Here is a 15,939-nt window from a genome sequence, read left to right as displayed (position 1 = left end):
CACTATGCCATCCAGACACAGTGGTCACCACAACTGCACGACTACCCAGTATGCCTCCCGTTGAACTCAAATTCTCAACTTATACCACACACTACTCGCGTAGCGCCTGTGCTCATGAGCACTACACATCAGTAGCATGTAGTATAAGTTGAGAATTTGTGCCTGAGGGTAGGCATGCTACGGCAGTCACGCAGTTGCAGTGAGCACTGTGTCTGGTTGGTGTAGTGATCAGTGCATCTGATTTACACTAGTGGTGAAGCTCAGCTTCCCACAAAGCTGGATTGTAATAAAGTAATCAAGAACAGTGATCTCCTTAGATGTCAGCTGACACCTACAAATTATAAACAACTATTTCCACTGAATCATTTTCTCAAACAATTCAAGAATTTCACACACCAAGTATGGTTTCAACTGATACACAACAGCTACATATTAGTCACATTTTCACCTTTCTGGGTGGTGACTTGCTCATTATTAAGCTTTGCAAAATGATGTACATTCTGATGCAAGATGTTTATTATTAGCATTGTATATCTACATCTCCACATATATCAAGACTTACTAAGCGGGAAAGCGCCGGTAGACAGGCACAATAAAATAACACACAAACACACACACACACACACACACACACACACACACACACACACACACACACACACACACACACACAAATTTCGAGCTTTCGCAACCGGCGGCTGCTTCTTCAGGAAAGAGGAAAGGAAAAGGAAAGATGAAAGGATGTGGGTTTTAAGGGAGAGGGTAAGGAGTCATTCCAATCGCGGGAGCAGAAAGACTTACCTTAGGGGGAAAAAAGGATAGGTATATACTCGCGCACGCACACACACATATCCATACATACATACACAGACACAAGCAGACCAGACTGCTTTTTTCCCCCTAAGGTAAGTCTTTCCGCTCCCGGGATTGGAATGACTCCTTACCCTCTCCCTTAAAACCCACATCCTTTCATCTTTCCTTTTCCTTCCCTCTTTCCTGACGAAGCAGCCGCCGGTTGCGAAAGTTCGAAATTTTGTGTGTGTGTGTTTGTGTGTTATTTTATTGTGCCTGTCTACTGGCACTTTCCTGCTTGGTAAGTCTTGGAATCTTTGTTTTTAATATATTTTTCCCATGTGGAAGTTTCTTTCTATTTTATCTCCACATATATCGATACTCTTCACAAACCACTGTACCAGTTACTAAGGCCTGTTCCCATTCCATTCATGCATACAGTGGCAGACTGTTTAAAAGACTTTATGCATACTGCAATTAGTCTGGTCTTCTCTTTGCTACTACAATGGGAGTGACATGTGGGGTTTTGTTGTATATTCTTAGATTAGTCACTTAAAGTTGGTTCTCGAAACTTTACTAAGTAGGCTTTCATGGGATAGTTTGCATCTGTTTTTAACTGTCTACCATTTCAGATTTTTTTTTCACTCTGTGTCACCCCCAGTGGAACAAACAAACATTTGACCATTATTGCTGCCCTTCTTTTTATACATTCATTATCCCCTTTTAGTTCAATTGGGTACAGGTCCCACAATGCCTATGTGACTTGTTTGTAAAAGATGACCATTTCCAACTGTGATTCACTGATACTGTAGCCATAGGATCCTATTGTTGTTACTGCTATTACTGTTATCATCACTTACTGCCATTTTCAGTTTCATATTTCATAGTTTAATGCTTACAATAAATAAAAATAAGGAACCACTCACTCACACCAGACACACCCAAATGCACATATTTACAATTGTGCTCTTCCTGGATTTAGTGTTAGCCCATCCCACCTGATCATATCAATTTGTGAAAGTTCTGATAAATTTAGCCTCCGAATAAGCACACAGAGAAGTACAAGGCTCAACTAGGTCACATAAAAACTATAAATAATTATCTCTCTCAGATAGGTATTATCCTTGAAGCTATATTTATAACAAGTGTCACTGTGTGACACCCCCCCCCCCCCCCCCCCTCGCTTAACCAAATCAATCAACCTATATTTATAACAGTTTTATGGCTCATGTTGCTTTTGTTTGTACCTTGTTCAGCAAATTTCTGCAATCTATTGCTTAAAAAATTATGTCATATACTAAAATTTGCAACTATTTCACAGGACATCTGAAATCTTCAGTTCTCCCAGGTCCAACTGGCTTGCCACATTTCAACAATGGTACATTAGTACTTGCATGGTACAGACACAAGCAGACATATCTGCTTGTGTCTGTATATGTGTGGATGGATATGAGTGTGTGTGTGCGCAAGTGTATACCTGCTCCTTTTTTCCCCCAAGGTAAGTCTTTCCGCTCCCAGGATTGGAATGACTCCTTACCCTCTCCCTTAAAACCCACATCTTCGTCTTTCCCTCTCCTTCCCTCTTTCTTGATGAAGCAACTGTGGGTTGTGAAAGCTTGAAATTTGTGTGTGTGTGTGTGTGTGTGTGTGTGTGTGTGTGTGTGTGTGTGTGTGTGTGTGTGTGTGTTTGTTTGTTATTGTCTCTATCAACGTACCGATGCTTTCGTTTGGTAAGTTACAGAATTTTTGTTTTTAGATATATTTTTCCCACGTGGAATGTTTCCCTCTATTTTTATATAAACTCACTGCATATTCACCGGTGGATGGAAAATTAAGTCATGAAAGAGCTTCAGTGAAAATTTTTATTCAATCACAGACAGTTTACACACACAAGAAATTGTACTGTTTTGGAGGATATACTCTTCAAAATAAAATACAAGCCTACATTTATTGCCACTGCTACCATGGAGAACTCTGCATTTACCATTTTGGTACCTACACTGTCAAAAAAAGGGGGAAGCATCTAGAACGAAAAGAGGAAGAGAAATTAAATTTCACGGGTTGAGAAGGCAAGTGACATTTTATTTAAGTGATTACAAAGTGACTCAAATTTACAAAGAACTTGGCACTATGAGCCCACTTGTCAGTATGATGTTGCAAATAAATAATAATGGCAAAGAAAGGTGGACATGGTTCTGCCAACATAGGTATTTTGAAACGACAGTTGAGGAAGAACTAGAAATACCCTGGTTTACACTGAGAACAAGTTATTCAGAATGTCATACAGACAAATTCTTAATGGTTGCCCTACAAAATTGCTTTACAGATTTGTTTACCAACATTCTGATCATCCAGTGACACAGCAATGGCATGACAACTTAAGACCGGGTGCGACATACATTGTAGTTATAAGTTGCAGCAATTATTGTTGCAATGGCCATGTCACAATTTACATTGAAATGAAAGGAATGTGCGTTTACTTCCAGTTAAAAGCCACAAATCCCACAACTAAGCTTAACAAATTTGGGAGTACACAATGAATCAGTTGGCTCCCTTAAGGAAAATCAAATGAAATCCCATTACTACTGTTATTAGGGTGCAACATAAATTTAACTTACAGTGATTTAATCAACAATCATTTTAACTGTAGAACTGATCTTGGCCAATGAAATTTAAATGAAGGGGAGAGCCTCTCAAGATAGCTTGCACTATTATATTAGGACCGCAGAAGAAACAGTTCATGAACTCAAAACTCATTTAGTTTACTTTACAGTCTGCAATTCTACAAAGGACAGTAACTATAGTATTATTCTGCAAGTAATGGCCCACCTGGCTGGATCAGTGACTCCTACACATAATAAGGACAAAAGAATGGACCCCCAAAATTACAGATCAATATCCATAACTTTGGTTTGCTGCGAAATCCTTGAGCATGTTTTCAGTTTGAATATAATAAACTTTCTTGACACTGAGAACCTTATGTCCAGGAATCAGCATGGTTGGTTGGTGTAAAAGAGGGGGGAGAAGGGACCAAACTACGAGGTCATCGGTCCCTTGTTCCTGATAAAACAATGCAACAAGTGTGAGAATAAACCAGACGAGACATGTAACACAAAAAAGAAAGAAAGGAAAAACCACAAGAACAAAGGAAAGGCAATAAACACTAACAGGAACAAAAGAAGACAAGAAAACAACAGGAGATGCTAGAAACAGAAGAAAGTAAAACAAGAAAGCAGATTACAGTGGCTGGCCGACCATGAGAATCAAAAGGAAAAACCAGCCACTCTGTGACACACTAAAACCTCCACCCTAAAAGGGTGGAGGACACAGAGGGACAAAGGACATGTGCTAAAACTTAGATCAAATAATAAAACCTACCCTCACAAATAAAATGTAAAACTAAATCACCCAATGAGGCGTTGTCAGAGAAAATGAGCAGCAACGAGTCCGGTAACCCAAGATTTCGTAGCTGGGCAGTCAAAGTGGAACGTGCACCGGAATACGGGACACTGTTAACTGAGCGCTGCACCGACACTGAGGCGAGTCTTCACGGCGCAAGAGGTAACTGTGGGTCGCCCACGAGTGGCAAGTGCGAATCTGACAGAATACAACTGATTCCCTGCAAGAGGCCTGCATGGAAGACTTCCACACATTCGTAGTCTCCTTAGTGACACAAAGTTTGCTGTGTGTATTGCTATGCCATTCCGACTCCTAAAGTCAAAAAACCCTGCAGCGTAAGTCAGAACACAGGTCAGGTTCACATGTGCCCATCTCCAGAATAGGTTTCTGTGTAGCCTGTTTGGACTGCCTGTAGGCAAGTTCATTGTCTGGGATGCCGTCGTGTCCTGTGGTCCACATAAACACCACTGAACAATGGGACCGGTCCAGAGCGTAAGTGGACTCCTGCATGGACGCCACCAAAGGATGGCGAGGGTAGCACTGGTCGATAGCTTGTAGGCTGCTCAAGGAGTCAGTACACAGAAGAAACAATTCCTTGGAGCATGAACAGATATACTGAAGTGCACGAGATACGGCCACCAGCTCTGCAGTGAATACACTTCATCCATTGGGCAAGGAATGCTGTTCAATATGGCCTCAGTGGACAAAGGTGAAGCCAACATTACCATCAGCCATCGAACCATCGGTGTAAACCACTTCAGAGCCCCAGAACACTCCAAAAATCAAGAGGAAGTGACAGTGGAGAGCCGCAGGGTTAATGGAGTCCTTAGGGCCACGCGAAAGCTCCAGGCGAAGCTTCGGCCTACAGCTACACCACGGAAGTGTATGTGAATGGACCTCGAGGAGAGGTGGTGAAGGGAAGAACTCCAGTTCAGACAGAAGAAATCGCACGCAATCATTAGCCATGGCCTGGGCCGCCTGTGCGGGAGGTGAACTGCCATGGTTGGGAAAAGAAGGCAGTAATCAGGATGTTCAGGAGAGCTATAAATGTGTGCAATGTAACTGGCGAGCAGTTGTGCACGTGTGATCTTCAATGGAGGGACTCCAGCCTCCACCAGTACGCTTGTCACCGGACTCGTCCTAAAAGTTCCTGTCGCTAGTCAAACTCTGCAATGGTGCAATGGGTCAAGCAAACCCAATGCTGAGGGTGCTGCCGAACCATAAATCACACTCCCATAGTCAAGGCGGGATTGAACAAGAGCTCTGTAGAGCTGCAGCAGCATGGAGCAATCTGCACCCCAGTTGGTGATGCTCAGGCAGCGGAGGGTATTGAGGTGCTGCCAACACTTCCGTTTAAGCTGACGAAGCCAAGTCAAATGAGCATCGAAAACCAGACTTAAGAATCAATGTGTCTCCATTACAGTGAATGGATCGTCATTTCGGTAAAGAGCTGGTTCCAGATGAACGGTACAAGATGCCGACAGAAACGCATGAAACACGTCTTCATGGTGGAAAACTGGAAGCCATGGGCTAGAGCCCATGACTGTGCCTTATGGATGGCTCCCAGTATGTGACATTCAGCAACATCAGTACTGGAGCACCAGTACAAAATGCAGAAGTTGTCTGCATACAGAGAAGGTGAGACGGAGGGCCTGACAGCTACTGCTACACCGTTAATTGCCACTAAAAATAGACACATTTAATACATAACCCTGCAGAACTCCATTCTCCTGGATACGGATGGGACTATGGGAGGCACCAATTTGGACATGGGAAGTACAGAGCGACAGGAAGTTCTGGATAAAATTGGGAGTGGGACCCGGAGATCCCACTCATACAATGTGGCAAGGATATGATGTCGCCAGGTCGTGCTGTATGCTTTACCTAAGTCAAAAAAGACGGCAACCAGGTGTTGGCATCTGGAATAGGCTGTTCGGATGGCAGACTCAATGGACACAAGATTATCAGTGGTAGAGCGACTGTGGCGGAAGCTGCCCTAACATGGAGCCAGTAGGCCACGTGACTCCACGAGCCAACACAACCGCCGACACGTCATACGTTCCAGCAGTTTACAAACAATGTCGGTGAGGCTGATGGGCCAATAGCTATCCACATCAAGTGGGTTTTTACCGGGTTTGAGCACCAGAATGATGGTGCTATCCTGCCATTGTGACGGAAATTCGCCGTCACACCGGATCCGGTTGAAGATCATGAGGATATGTCGCTTGTAGTCAGATGAGAGATGTTTAATCATCTGGCTGTGGATCTGATCAGGCCCAGGAACTGTGTCGGGGCAATTTGCCAAGGTACTGAGGAGCTCCCACTCTGTATATGGGGTGTTATAGGATTCACTGTGGCGTGTAGTGAATCAGAGGACTTTTCCTTCCAGCCACCACTTGAGAGTGCGAAAGGCTGGGGGTTAATTCTCCGACACAGAGGCTCGTGCAAAGTGCCCAGCTAAGTGCTTGGCAATCGCATTTGCGTTGGTAGATAACATGCCATTTATGGTAACACTGGGAACACCTGCTGGAGTCTGGTACCCGAAAAGACGTTTGATCTTTGCCCAGACTTGGGAAGGTGACGTATGGCACCCAACGGTCGAGATGTATCTCTCCCAATACTCCTGCTTCTGTTGTTTAATAAGTTGGTAAACGTGGGCACAGAGCCATTTAAAGGCTATGAGGTGCTCCAGGGTAGGGTGCCACTTATGCTGCGGTAGAGCTCACTGGCGCTCCTTAACTGCATCAGCAACTTCCGGCGACCAGAGGCACCGTAAAGAGCAAGGGATTGCGGTTTCTGCCGCAGAAACAATTGTTGTAGTCATGTGCTCAACCATCACATCAATGTCACCGTGTGGGGGAGATTCAACGGTCACAGCAAGGTGAAAGTTTCCCAGTCCGCCTTGTTAAAAGCCCATCTGGGAGGGCGTCCGAGAGCCTGACGCCGGGGCAGCAACAGGAGGATGGGGAAGATGCTCTCCAGTGGATAGATGGCAGAAGTCCGGGGCTGCAAATTGATAAACCAATGGCCGAGTAACTACCATGAGCCACAGTGAAATGTGTGGTGACCCCAGTATTTAAGAGGGTGAGGTTGAACAGAGACAGTAACGTTTCGACATCTCTACCTTGGCCAGTAAGCACGGTGCCACCCCACAAGGGGTTATGGGCGTTAAAATCTCCCAGAAGTAGGAAAGGTTTAGGGAGTTGATCAATCAGTGCAGCTAATACATTCAGGGGTACTGCATCATCTGGAGGAAGATATACATTGCAGAAAGTTATTTCCTGTGTTGCCCTTATTCTGACAGTCATAGTTTCAAAAGGGGTTGAAGGGGCACAGTGTCACTACAGACTGAGTTTAGGACATAAACACAAATTTCACCTGACACTCGATAACAGTCACTACGGTTCTTGTAATATCCCCTATAGATATGGAGGGCAGGGGTCTGCATTGCTGGGAACCAGGTTTCCAGGAGGGCAATGCAGATAGCAGGAGTAAAAGCTTAACAGTTCCCGTAGCTCAGCCAGGTGGTGGAAAAAACTGCCGCAATTGTACTGGAGGATGATGTCATCGTGAGGCTGGGAAAGCATGGAACATTCAATGAGGCAGTTTACGCCTCAGAGCCACCTGTTGCCACAGACTTATTCCCTGGGCAGTCTATATCCATTGTCTCTGAGGGTCTGACGAGATCTAGGTCCTCAGCGGGCACCAGAATCTCCACCCCATCCTTAGAGACAGAGCTCGTAGGTGTGGGTGCCATCGCAATTTCCTTGGTCTTAGGGGTCTTATTTTTGGATTTCTCTCACTGCTCCTTGGGTTTCCCCGACTGGGAGGACTTCACTGGCTCAGTCTCCGGGACTGAAGATGAGCATGAAGTCCTATGACTAGCTGCTTTTGAGCTCTTCAGCCACTGGCGGGTGTCATCTTTCCCACTAACAGAAACCTGGGAAGGAAGTGACCCAAGGGACCCCTTCCTAGCGAGAGAAGCCGAAAAGACTTATGCTTCTCCGACTTAGAAGTGTGGACGGACGTCCCTGATGGTTTGGGGGGGTGTTCCTCCCAACAAAGGTGGTGCGGGAGCAACAGGGAGGGAAATGGCCCTCCCTCCACCATCAAGGGGGCAGGTATAGTTTTCTGGCTCTGAGTGGTGACTGGGGTTGGCAGAACTGATGGAGCCAGAACTGTTGTAGCAGTGTCATAAGATGATGTCATACATACAGGATGCAGGTGTTCAAATTTTCTCTTAGTCTCAGTGCAGGTCAGTCGGTCCAGGGTCTTGTACTCCATGATTTTCCTTTTTTTCTGGATAATCCTGCAGTCTGGTGAGCAAGGCGAATGGTGCTCTCTGCAGTTGACACAGATGGGAGGTGGGGCACATGGCGTATAGGCATGTGATGGGCATCCGCAATCTCGACATGTGACACTGGAAGTACAGCAGCAAGATATATGGCCGAACTGCCAGCACTTAAAGCACCGCATCAGGGGAGGGATATAGGGTTTACATCACAACGGTAGACCATCACCTTGACCTTCTCAAGCAATGTATTACCCTCGAAGGCAAAGATGAAGGCACCAGTGGCAACCTGATTATCCCTCGGACCTTGATGGGCATGTTGGATGAAATGTACAACTCACTGCTCTAAATTGGCGTGCAGCTCATTGTCAGACTGCAAAAGAAGGTTCCTGTGAAATATAATATCCTGGGCCATATTTAAGCTCTAATGAGGCATGATGGTAACAGAAACATCCCCAACTTGCCACAAGTGAGTAATGCCCGTGACTGGGCAGAGGATGCTGTTTTTATCAAAACTGACCCAGAGCACATTTTCGACAAGCCCTCCACCTCCCCAAACTTGTCCTCCAAATGCTCCACAAAAAACTGAGGCTTCATGGACATGAAAGATTCCCCACCAACTCTCATACATACGAGGTACCGGGGCGAATATGTTTCACTGCCATCCTTAGCCTGGCATTCCTCCCATGGTGTGGCTAGGGAGGGGAACGACTTGGGGTCATATTTCTTAGAATTGTAGTTAGACTTTGCCCGCTTAGAGACAGCTGGTGGTGCACCACCAGAAAGAGATGATGAACTATGCTTAATGGCGTGTCATCCACACTGATGCCACCCATTCCAACCAGGGGCCCTCCCCATGGGTGCCAACCAGCCGCAGCAAAGGACACCAGACAGGATGGCCATTGCCAGGAGTCCCAATGCCCCAGGAGGATGATCATCTACCCCTTGCCATACGTGGGGAGTTAACGGCGCAGGCATCAGCACAGCAAGCCGTCTGTGGTCAAGGGGCAGCCCCACCACAACACACTGGCTACCATGCTGGATATCAGGTTCAAAGAAGTCCATCGCTGACGGAGAAAGCGACACTCTGAAACTCCTTTTAGTCACCTCTTACATCAGGCAAGAATACCTTGGGCTTATTCTGACCCCCGGACCCACAGGAGCAGAATCAGCACGGTTTTCGGAAGCATTACTCGTGTGAAACTCAGCTTGCCCTTTTCTCGCATGATACACAGTGAGCTAAGGATGAACGGCAACAGGCTGATTCCATAGTTCTAGATTTCCGGAAAGCATTTGACACGGTGCCCCATTGCAGAGTATTAATGAATGTATAAGCATATGGAATAAGCTCATAGATATGCGAGTGGCTCAAAGACTACTTAAGTAATAGAATCCAGTATGTTATTCCCAACTGCGAGTGTTCATCAGAGACAAGGGTATCATCAGGAGTGCCCCAGGAAAGTGTGACAGGACTGTTGTTGTTCTCTATATACATAAATGACTTGGTTGACAGGGTGGGCAGCAATCTCCAGTTGTTTACTGATGATGCTGTTGCGTACAGTAAGGTGCCAAAGTTGACTGACTGTAGGAAGACACAAGATGACTTAGGTAAATTTTCTAATTGGTGTGATAAATGGCAGCTAACTCTAAATGTGGAAAAATGTAAGTTAGATGCATATGAAGACTAAACCTGTAGTGTTTACATACATTACAATGGTCACCTTTGGTCTACCGGGAGAAGTTTTGGAAAGTGTGGTTCACATATAAAGGAGAACGCATATAGGATGCTAGAGTGACCTATTCTTGAGTACTGATCGGGAGTTTGGGATCCGTACCACACTGGATTGAAGGAAAACATCAAAGCAATTCAGAGCTGGGCTGTTAGATTTGTTACCAGTAGGTTTGAACAACATGTAAGCATTACAGAGATGGTTTGGGAACTCAAATGGGAATCCCTGGAGGGAAGGCGACATTCTCTTCGAGGAACGATACTGAGAAAATTTAGAGAACCGGCATTTGAAGCTGACTGCTGGACAATTCTATTGCTGCCAACATACATTGCACTTAACGACGAAGAAGATAAGATATGAGAAATTAGGGCTCATACGGAGGCACATAGAGAGTCGTTTTTATCTTGCTCTGTGTGTGTGTGTGTGTGTGTGTGTGTGTGTGTGTGTGTGTGTGTAGGCGTGGGTGCGCGCGCGCACGCAGTTGTTCTTGCTTCAGCAGCTGGTGTATTTTCAACAAACTTTTACTTACAGGGTCAACTTCAATTTGTAGAGGTTTCTTCAGACTCTCTGCCACCAGCTCTGTTTTTCCTTGTGTCATAATAGAACCATTCATTGTTGATGTTGAAGAGACTTGGGTCTCTGAAAAATAAGGAATATAGTCTGAGTTTTTACTGACCACCAGGAGTAAATAAATTGAATGAAAGAGGCATAAACAAGAAAAAAATTATCTACATCTTTCAAAACTGAAAAGCTAATATATCATCAGTTACCCCTCAATGCTATTTTAAAAATGAACCTTACATACTTCAACAAAAGACATAACTTCTTGGAATAAGGTGACAAAACTCACTTGAACGATCTGTCAAAGTTGTTCCCATCTCAGCTTGTGTGTCTTCATCATCTGAGTCATATTCTTCTGGCAGAGCACTACCTAAAAAATAAAAGAGAATGTATCAGTATATGTAATAAATTTGATATACAACTATTTAGCATTTATTTCCAGTCAATTTACTCAAAAAATTTATGGGGATGAGATACTTAAAAAATGTGCGCTCAAATTACAACACCAAATGTTTTCTGTAATATGAGGCAGTAATCCTTGTACTCTACATCAGTTTCATGTTACACGTCATCCATACAACACTAAATCTTGTAATATCCACGAACACAAATACTGATAATAGTAATAAAAGCCAAACTATTAATTTATCTGATGTAAACTCCTATTCATCACTGATGATTATTCACAAGGACATGTATGCGTGGCCTCAAAATGAGACAATTAAATAAAGTATTTTAATTGCTGTGACAATATCACTGCTGTCTATCAGCCATACTACATTGCAAGTGCTGCACCTGTTTGTTCTTTGTATTGTGCTATGAGGATCTGAATCATTTGTGGAAAAGACATAAAAAAAAGTCACTTGCTTCTGGTTACATTAGCACCATCATCTCAGTGAAACCCTGACTGGTAATACTGGAATAGTTCCATGCTCACTGGGCTTGTGGACATTTATCCACTTAATACAGATAATGTCCGCAAAGACTTGTTGATTTCTAGTGGTATTTTGTTAGACTCACACAGCAGTCACTCGTCAGGAACTTAACTGTTATCATAGATGAGTGTAGTATAAAAACTCCTAAGTTCCATTGAACAATGAACTAGAGTTAGTTACATAAAACAAAGCTCATTTGCAAAAACCTCAATAAAATATGACTGTGTTTCGTGTGTTCAGTAGTACCTCTCTTTTGAATGTGAAAGTATTAAAAATTTTTGTATGTATCACACATAATACAGCTTACAGTGATAACATCTAGATTATTTGAAAAGTAAGAGCCAATAAATGAAAATTACTTTCATTAGAAAATCTTTATATGGTTGATTTAGTTTATTGAACACCTATCTTACTTTTCTACATAATCATTATTCCCTTCTAAGCATTTTTTGAAACATTGCACTAGTTTCTTAAACCCTTCTGCATTCATCCCCAGCACCTTCAAACTGTTGTCCTCCAAGCCACCGTTTGAAGTGTCAAAGTGTCACTGGGCATAGAGTTGGGATTGTACTTAAGTGGATGAAAAATTCCCAACAGAAATTTTGAATCTTATCTCGTAATTTATTTAATCCAACGATCATCTCAAAGTGATGTAGGAGGTGTACATTAACTCCTGATGAATTGCAGCAACTGTACGTCTTTTAGTACGCAAATTTTGAATTACAGCACATAATTTGAAACTTACAGGAGCAATGATTTCCAAAGCCTTTTTTAACAGTCATATTACTTCTGCAGTTTCATAAACAGTCAATAGATAGCACTACTTACTGTAAACTTGCTCTGAGCTGTCAACAATCATATATAAGCAAACTACCCTTGCTTTTCAAATATTCTTTGTATTTAAATAAAGACAATATTTAACAATTAAAATCATGTGATTAACTTCAAAGACAAGAACTGCCTTGTAGATTTTCTAATAATTAGATGTGAACAATATAACTTGGTTCAATTGCAAGTGCCCCATAGTCTTATCCCACACAAACTCTTGAGGTTGTTCCAGCAATAGTATATTTCTATATGGCAGAACAATCACACATTCTAGTACTTGACTGAGCATTTGCCAGCACATACCTTGAGAAGACTCTTCATCTCCAGAAGAATATTGTACAGGTTCATCATACCCAGTAAAGAATGGAAAAAGTGCATTCATTATATGAACAACTTCATCCATTGATGGTCTGTTTGCTGGATTTTTGTCCCAACACCTACAAGATTAAAAACAAGAACTGTTAGAGATAATTTACAATTACTTTCCTGGAAAGTCAGTCATCTTCAAATAACCAGAAACATTCTCTGTTTGACATGTCATTTTTCAGCAATGCAAAAATAAGGGAAGACCTATACTAGTTTAACAATAGAGACAAAGGATAAAGCAACTGAAAATTTTAAGTCTCTCAAACAACATTAACAATGGTGAAAGTAAACTTTGTTCTGAGAGGGCCAAGAAAATTTACAACAAACTAAAACTGTTGTGATTCAGGTCATGCAAGGAGAGTGACTGTAGATTAACAAAAACAAGATGCAAAAAGATTAATGTTGAGGATGAGAAAGAGGAGGTGAAGGAAGAAGAATAAAATAAAGAAAAATAAAATGTTCCATTTAGAAATATGGCTTCAGATATCACTTTTAGATTGATTTTTAAGGCGCTAGGATTCTTCAAATCTATTTGTTGCTGTTCGAATTATGATCAACTAAGTGCACAAGAAATAATCACATCTTGGCCAAGATAGATGTGTACGGGAAAGTATTGAAGAAAAACCAAATGCACACACAGAAAAGAATGAAATATCGTTGGCATGAATGATAAACAATATCTGTTGTTTCCTACCTCAACTTGCATCTATTGAGCCTACACACTGCAATAAATCAGGTCACCACAGAAGAAAAATTATTCATTGTCAATCTTTTGGGACCAAATTACTACAATTTCATTCATTCATACATTGAGTTCTGAAAATCCCATAATGAAGGAGACACATCAGAAACATGGAATGACTCAAGTTATACATTAACAGGCAGTCACTGCACACACACACACACACACACACACATACACACACACACACACACAGAAGAACTTTTTTTTAATGAATCTCTGGGGTACAAAATGTTTTTGTCCTTAAATTCAGTTTAGCTCCAGAATACTAACAAAGTGGCCCTAATCAGAATTTTGAGGTACACAATCACAGACAAACATGAGTTGGCCTAGAAAATCCTAGTACAAATATTAGTGCCACACAATTTTTATTAACTCAGTAGGCATTTATTTCATCACGTATGGATATCATCAACTAATGTCTTGATTTAAAGGCAGCATCCAGAATGAAGAAGAATCTGCTTATATTCAACTAGTGTTTTAGATAAATACGATTACATGAAAAGGGAAAAATATTTAAATATTATTCTTTATTTATTGCTTCTTCTTGCCAGCAGAACATGCTTACGAACTGACAGAGTTCTCACTCTAGCTGGGTGTTACTGACTCGAACCAACTTAACGACACTGAATGAGGAAAACTAGTTACAGCAAAATTTCATGCAGATGAATAATAATAATAATAATAATAATAATAATAATAATAATAATAATAATAATTGTGATCATCATCATCATCATCATCATAATTGCCATAATCCTGATCTCCGCTATCCCCTATCTTCATCCAACCCACATTTAGTTCTTTAAAAGTTCACACACAATCACTTATTACCTGATATGCAAACCATTATTTCATCATTACAACAAAGTCCTGATATATCACACTAGCTGGAATATCTGTGACAGCATTCAAGTAAATCAACATATTCCAAACAGCAATAAACATATGCATAGCCTGTAAAACAATTATTTTCATTACACCTACATCTACATGGATACTCTGCAAATCACATTTAAGTGCCTGGCAGAGGGTTCATCGAACCACCTTCACAATTCTCCATTATTCCAATCTCGTATAGCACACGGAAAGAATGAACACCTATATCTTTCCGTATGAGCTCTGATTTCCCTCATTTTTTCGTGGTGATCGTTCCACCCTATGTAGGTTGGTGTCAACAAAATATTTTCACATTTGGAGGAGAAAGTTGGTGATTGGAATTCCGTGAGAAGATTCCGTCACAATGAAAGACGCTTTTCTTTTAATGATTTACAGCCCAAATCCTGTATCATTTCTGTGACTCTCTCTCCCATATTTCGCGATAATACAAAACATGCCACCTTTCTTTGAACTTTTTCAATGTATTCCGTCAGTCCTATCTGGTAAGGATCCCACACCGCACAGCAGTATTCTAAAAGAGGACAGACATGCGTAGTGTATGCAGTCTCCTTAGTAGGTCTGTTACATTTTCTAAGTGTCCTGCCAATAAAACGCAGCCTTCAGTTAGCCTCTCCCACAACATTTTCTATGTGTTCTTTCCAATTAAAGTTGTTTGTAATTGTAATACCTAGGTATTTATTTGAATTTACGGCTTTTAGATTAGACTGATTTATCGTGTAACTGAAGTTTAACGAGTTCCTTTTAGCACTCATGTGGATGACCTCACACTTTTCGTTATTTAGGGTCAACTGCCATTTTTCACACCATTCAGATATTTTTTTCTAAATCATTCTGCAGTTTGTTTTAATCTTCTGATGACTTTATTAGCCGATAAATGATAGCGTAATCTGCAAACAACTGAAGGTGGCTGCTCAGATTGTCTCCCAAATCGTTTATAGAGATCAGGAACAGCAAAGGGCCTATAACACTACCTTGGGGAATGCCTAAAATCACTTCTGTTTTACTTGATGAATTACTACGAACTGTGGCCTCTCTGACAGGAAATCGCAAATCCAGTCACATAACTGAGACGATATTCCATAAGCACGCAATTTCACTAAGAGCCACTTATGTGGTACAGTGTCAGAAGCCTTCCAGAAATCCGAGAATACAGAATTGATCTGAAATCCCTTGTCAATAGCACTCAGCACTTCATGTGAATAAGAAGCTAGTTATGTTTCACCAGAACGATTTTTTCTAAACCCATGTTGACTGTGTGTCAGAAGACCATTTTCCTTGAGGTAATTCATAATGTTCGAACACTATGTATGTTCTAAAATCCTGCTGCATATTGACGTTAGCGATATGGGCCTGTAATTTAGTGGATTACTCCTACTACCTTTCTTGAATATTGGT

General features: G+C 41.9%; 1 protein-coding gene across 1 annotated transcript in view; it reads right to left on the bottom strand.

Moving 5' to 3' along the window:
- The window catches only part of LOC126336396 (mitogen-activated protein kinase kinase kinase 7-like), a 156,014-nt gene that overhangs the window by 71,702 nt on the left and 68,373 nt on the right, over nucleotides 1-15,939 (bottom strand). Inside the window, exons 6-8 of the mRNA XM_050000073.1 lie at nucleotides 12,840-12,973; nucleotides 11,063-11,143; nucleotides 10,742-10,851 (exon numbers count right to left, since the gene is read on the bottom strand). Of these exons, the coding sequence (XP_049856030.1) occupies nucleotides 10,742-10,851; nucleotides 11,063-11,143; nucleotides 12,840-12,973 (325 nt within the window). The remainder of the gene's footprint in view (nucleotides 1-10,741; nucleotides 10,852-11,062; nucleotides 11,144-12,839; nucleotides 12,974-15,939) is intronic.

This window comes from Schistocerca gregaria, chromosome 2 (genome assembly GCF_023897955.1).
Source record: "Schistocerca gregaria isolate iqSchGreg1 chromosome 2, iqSchGreg1.2, whole genome shotgun sequence".
Lineage (NCBI taxonomy): Eukaryota > Metazoa > Arthropoda > Insecta > Orthoptera > Acrididae > Schistocerca > Schistocerca gregaria.
The sequence above is the reverse complement of the archived record's forward strand: the minus strand, read 5'-3'. Positions and strand labels throughout refer to the sequence as shown.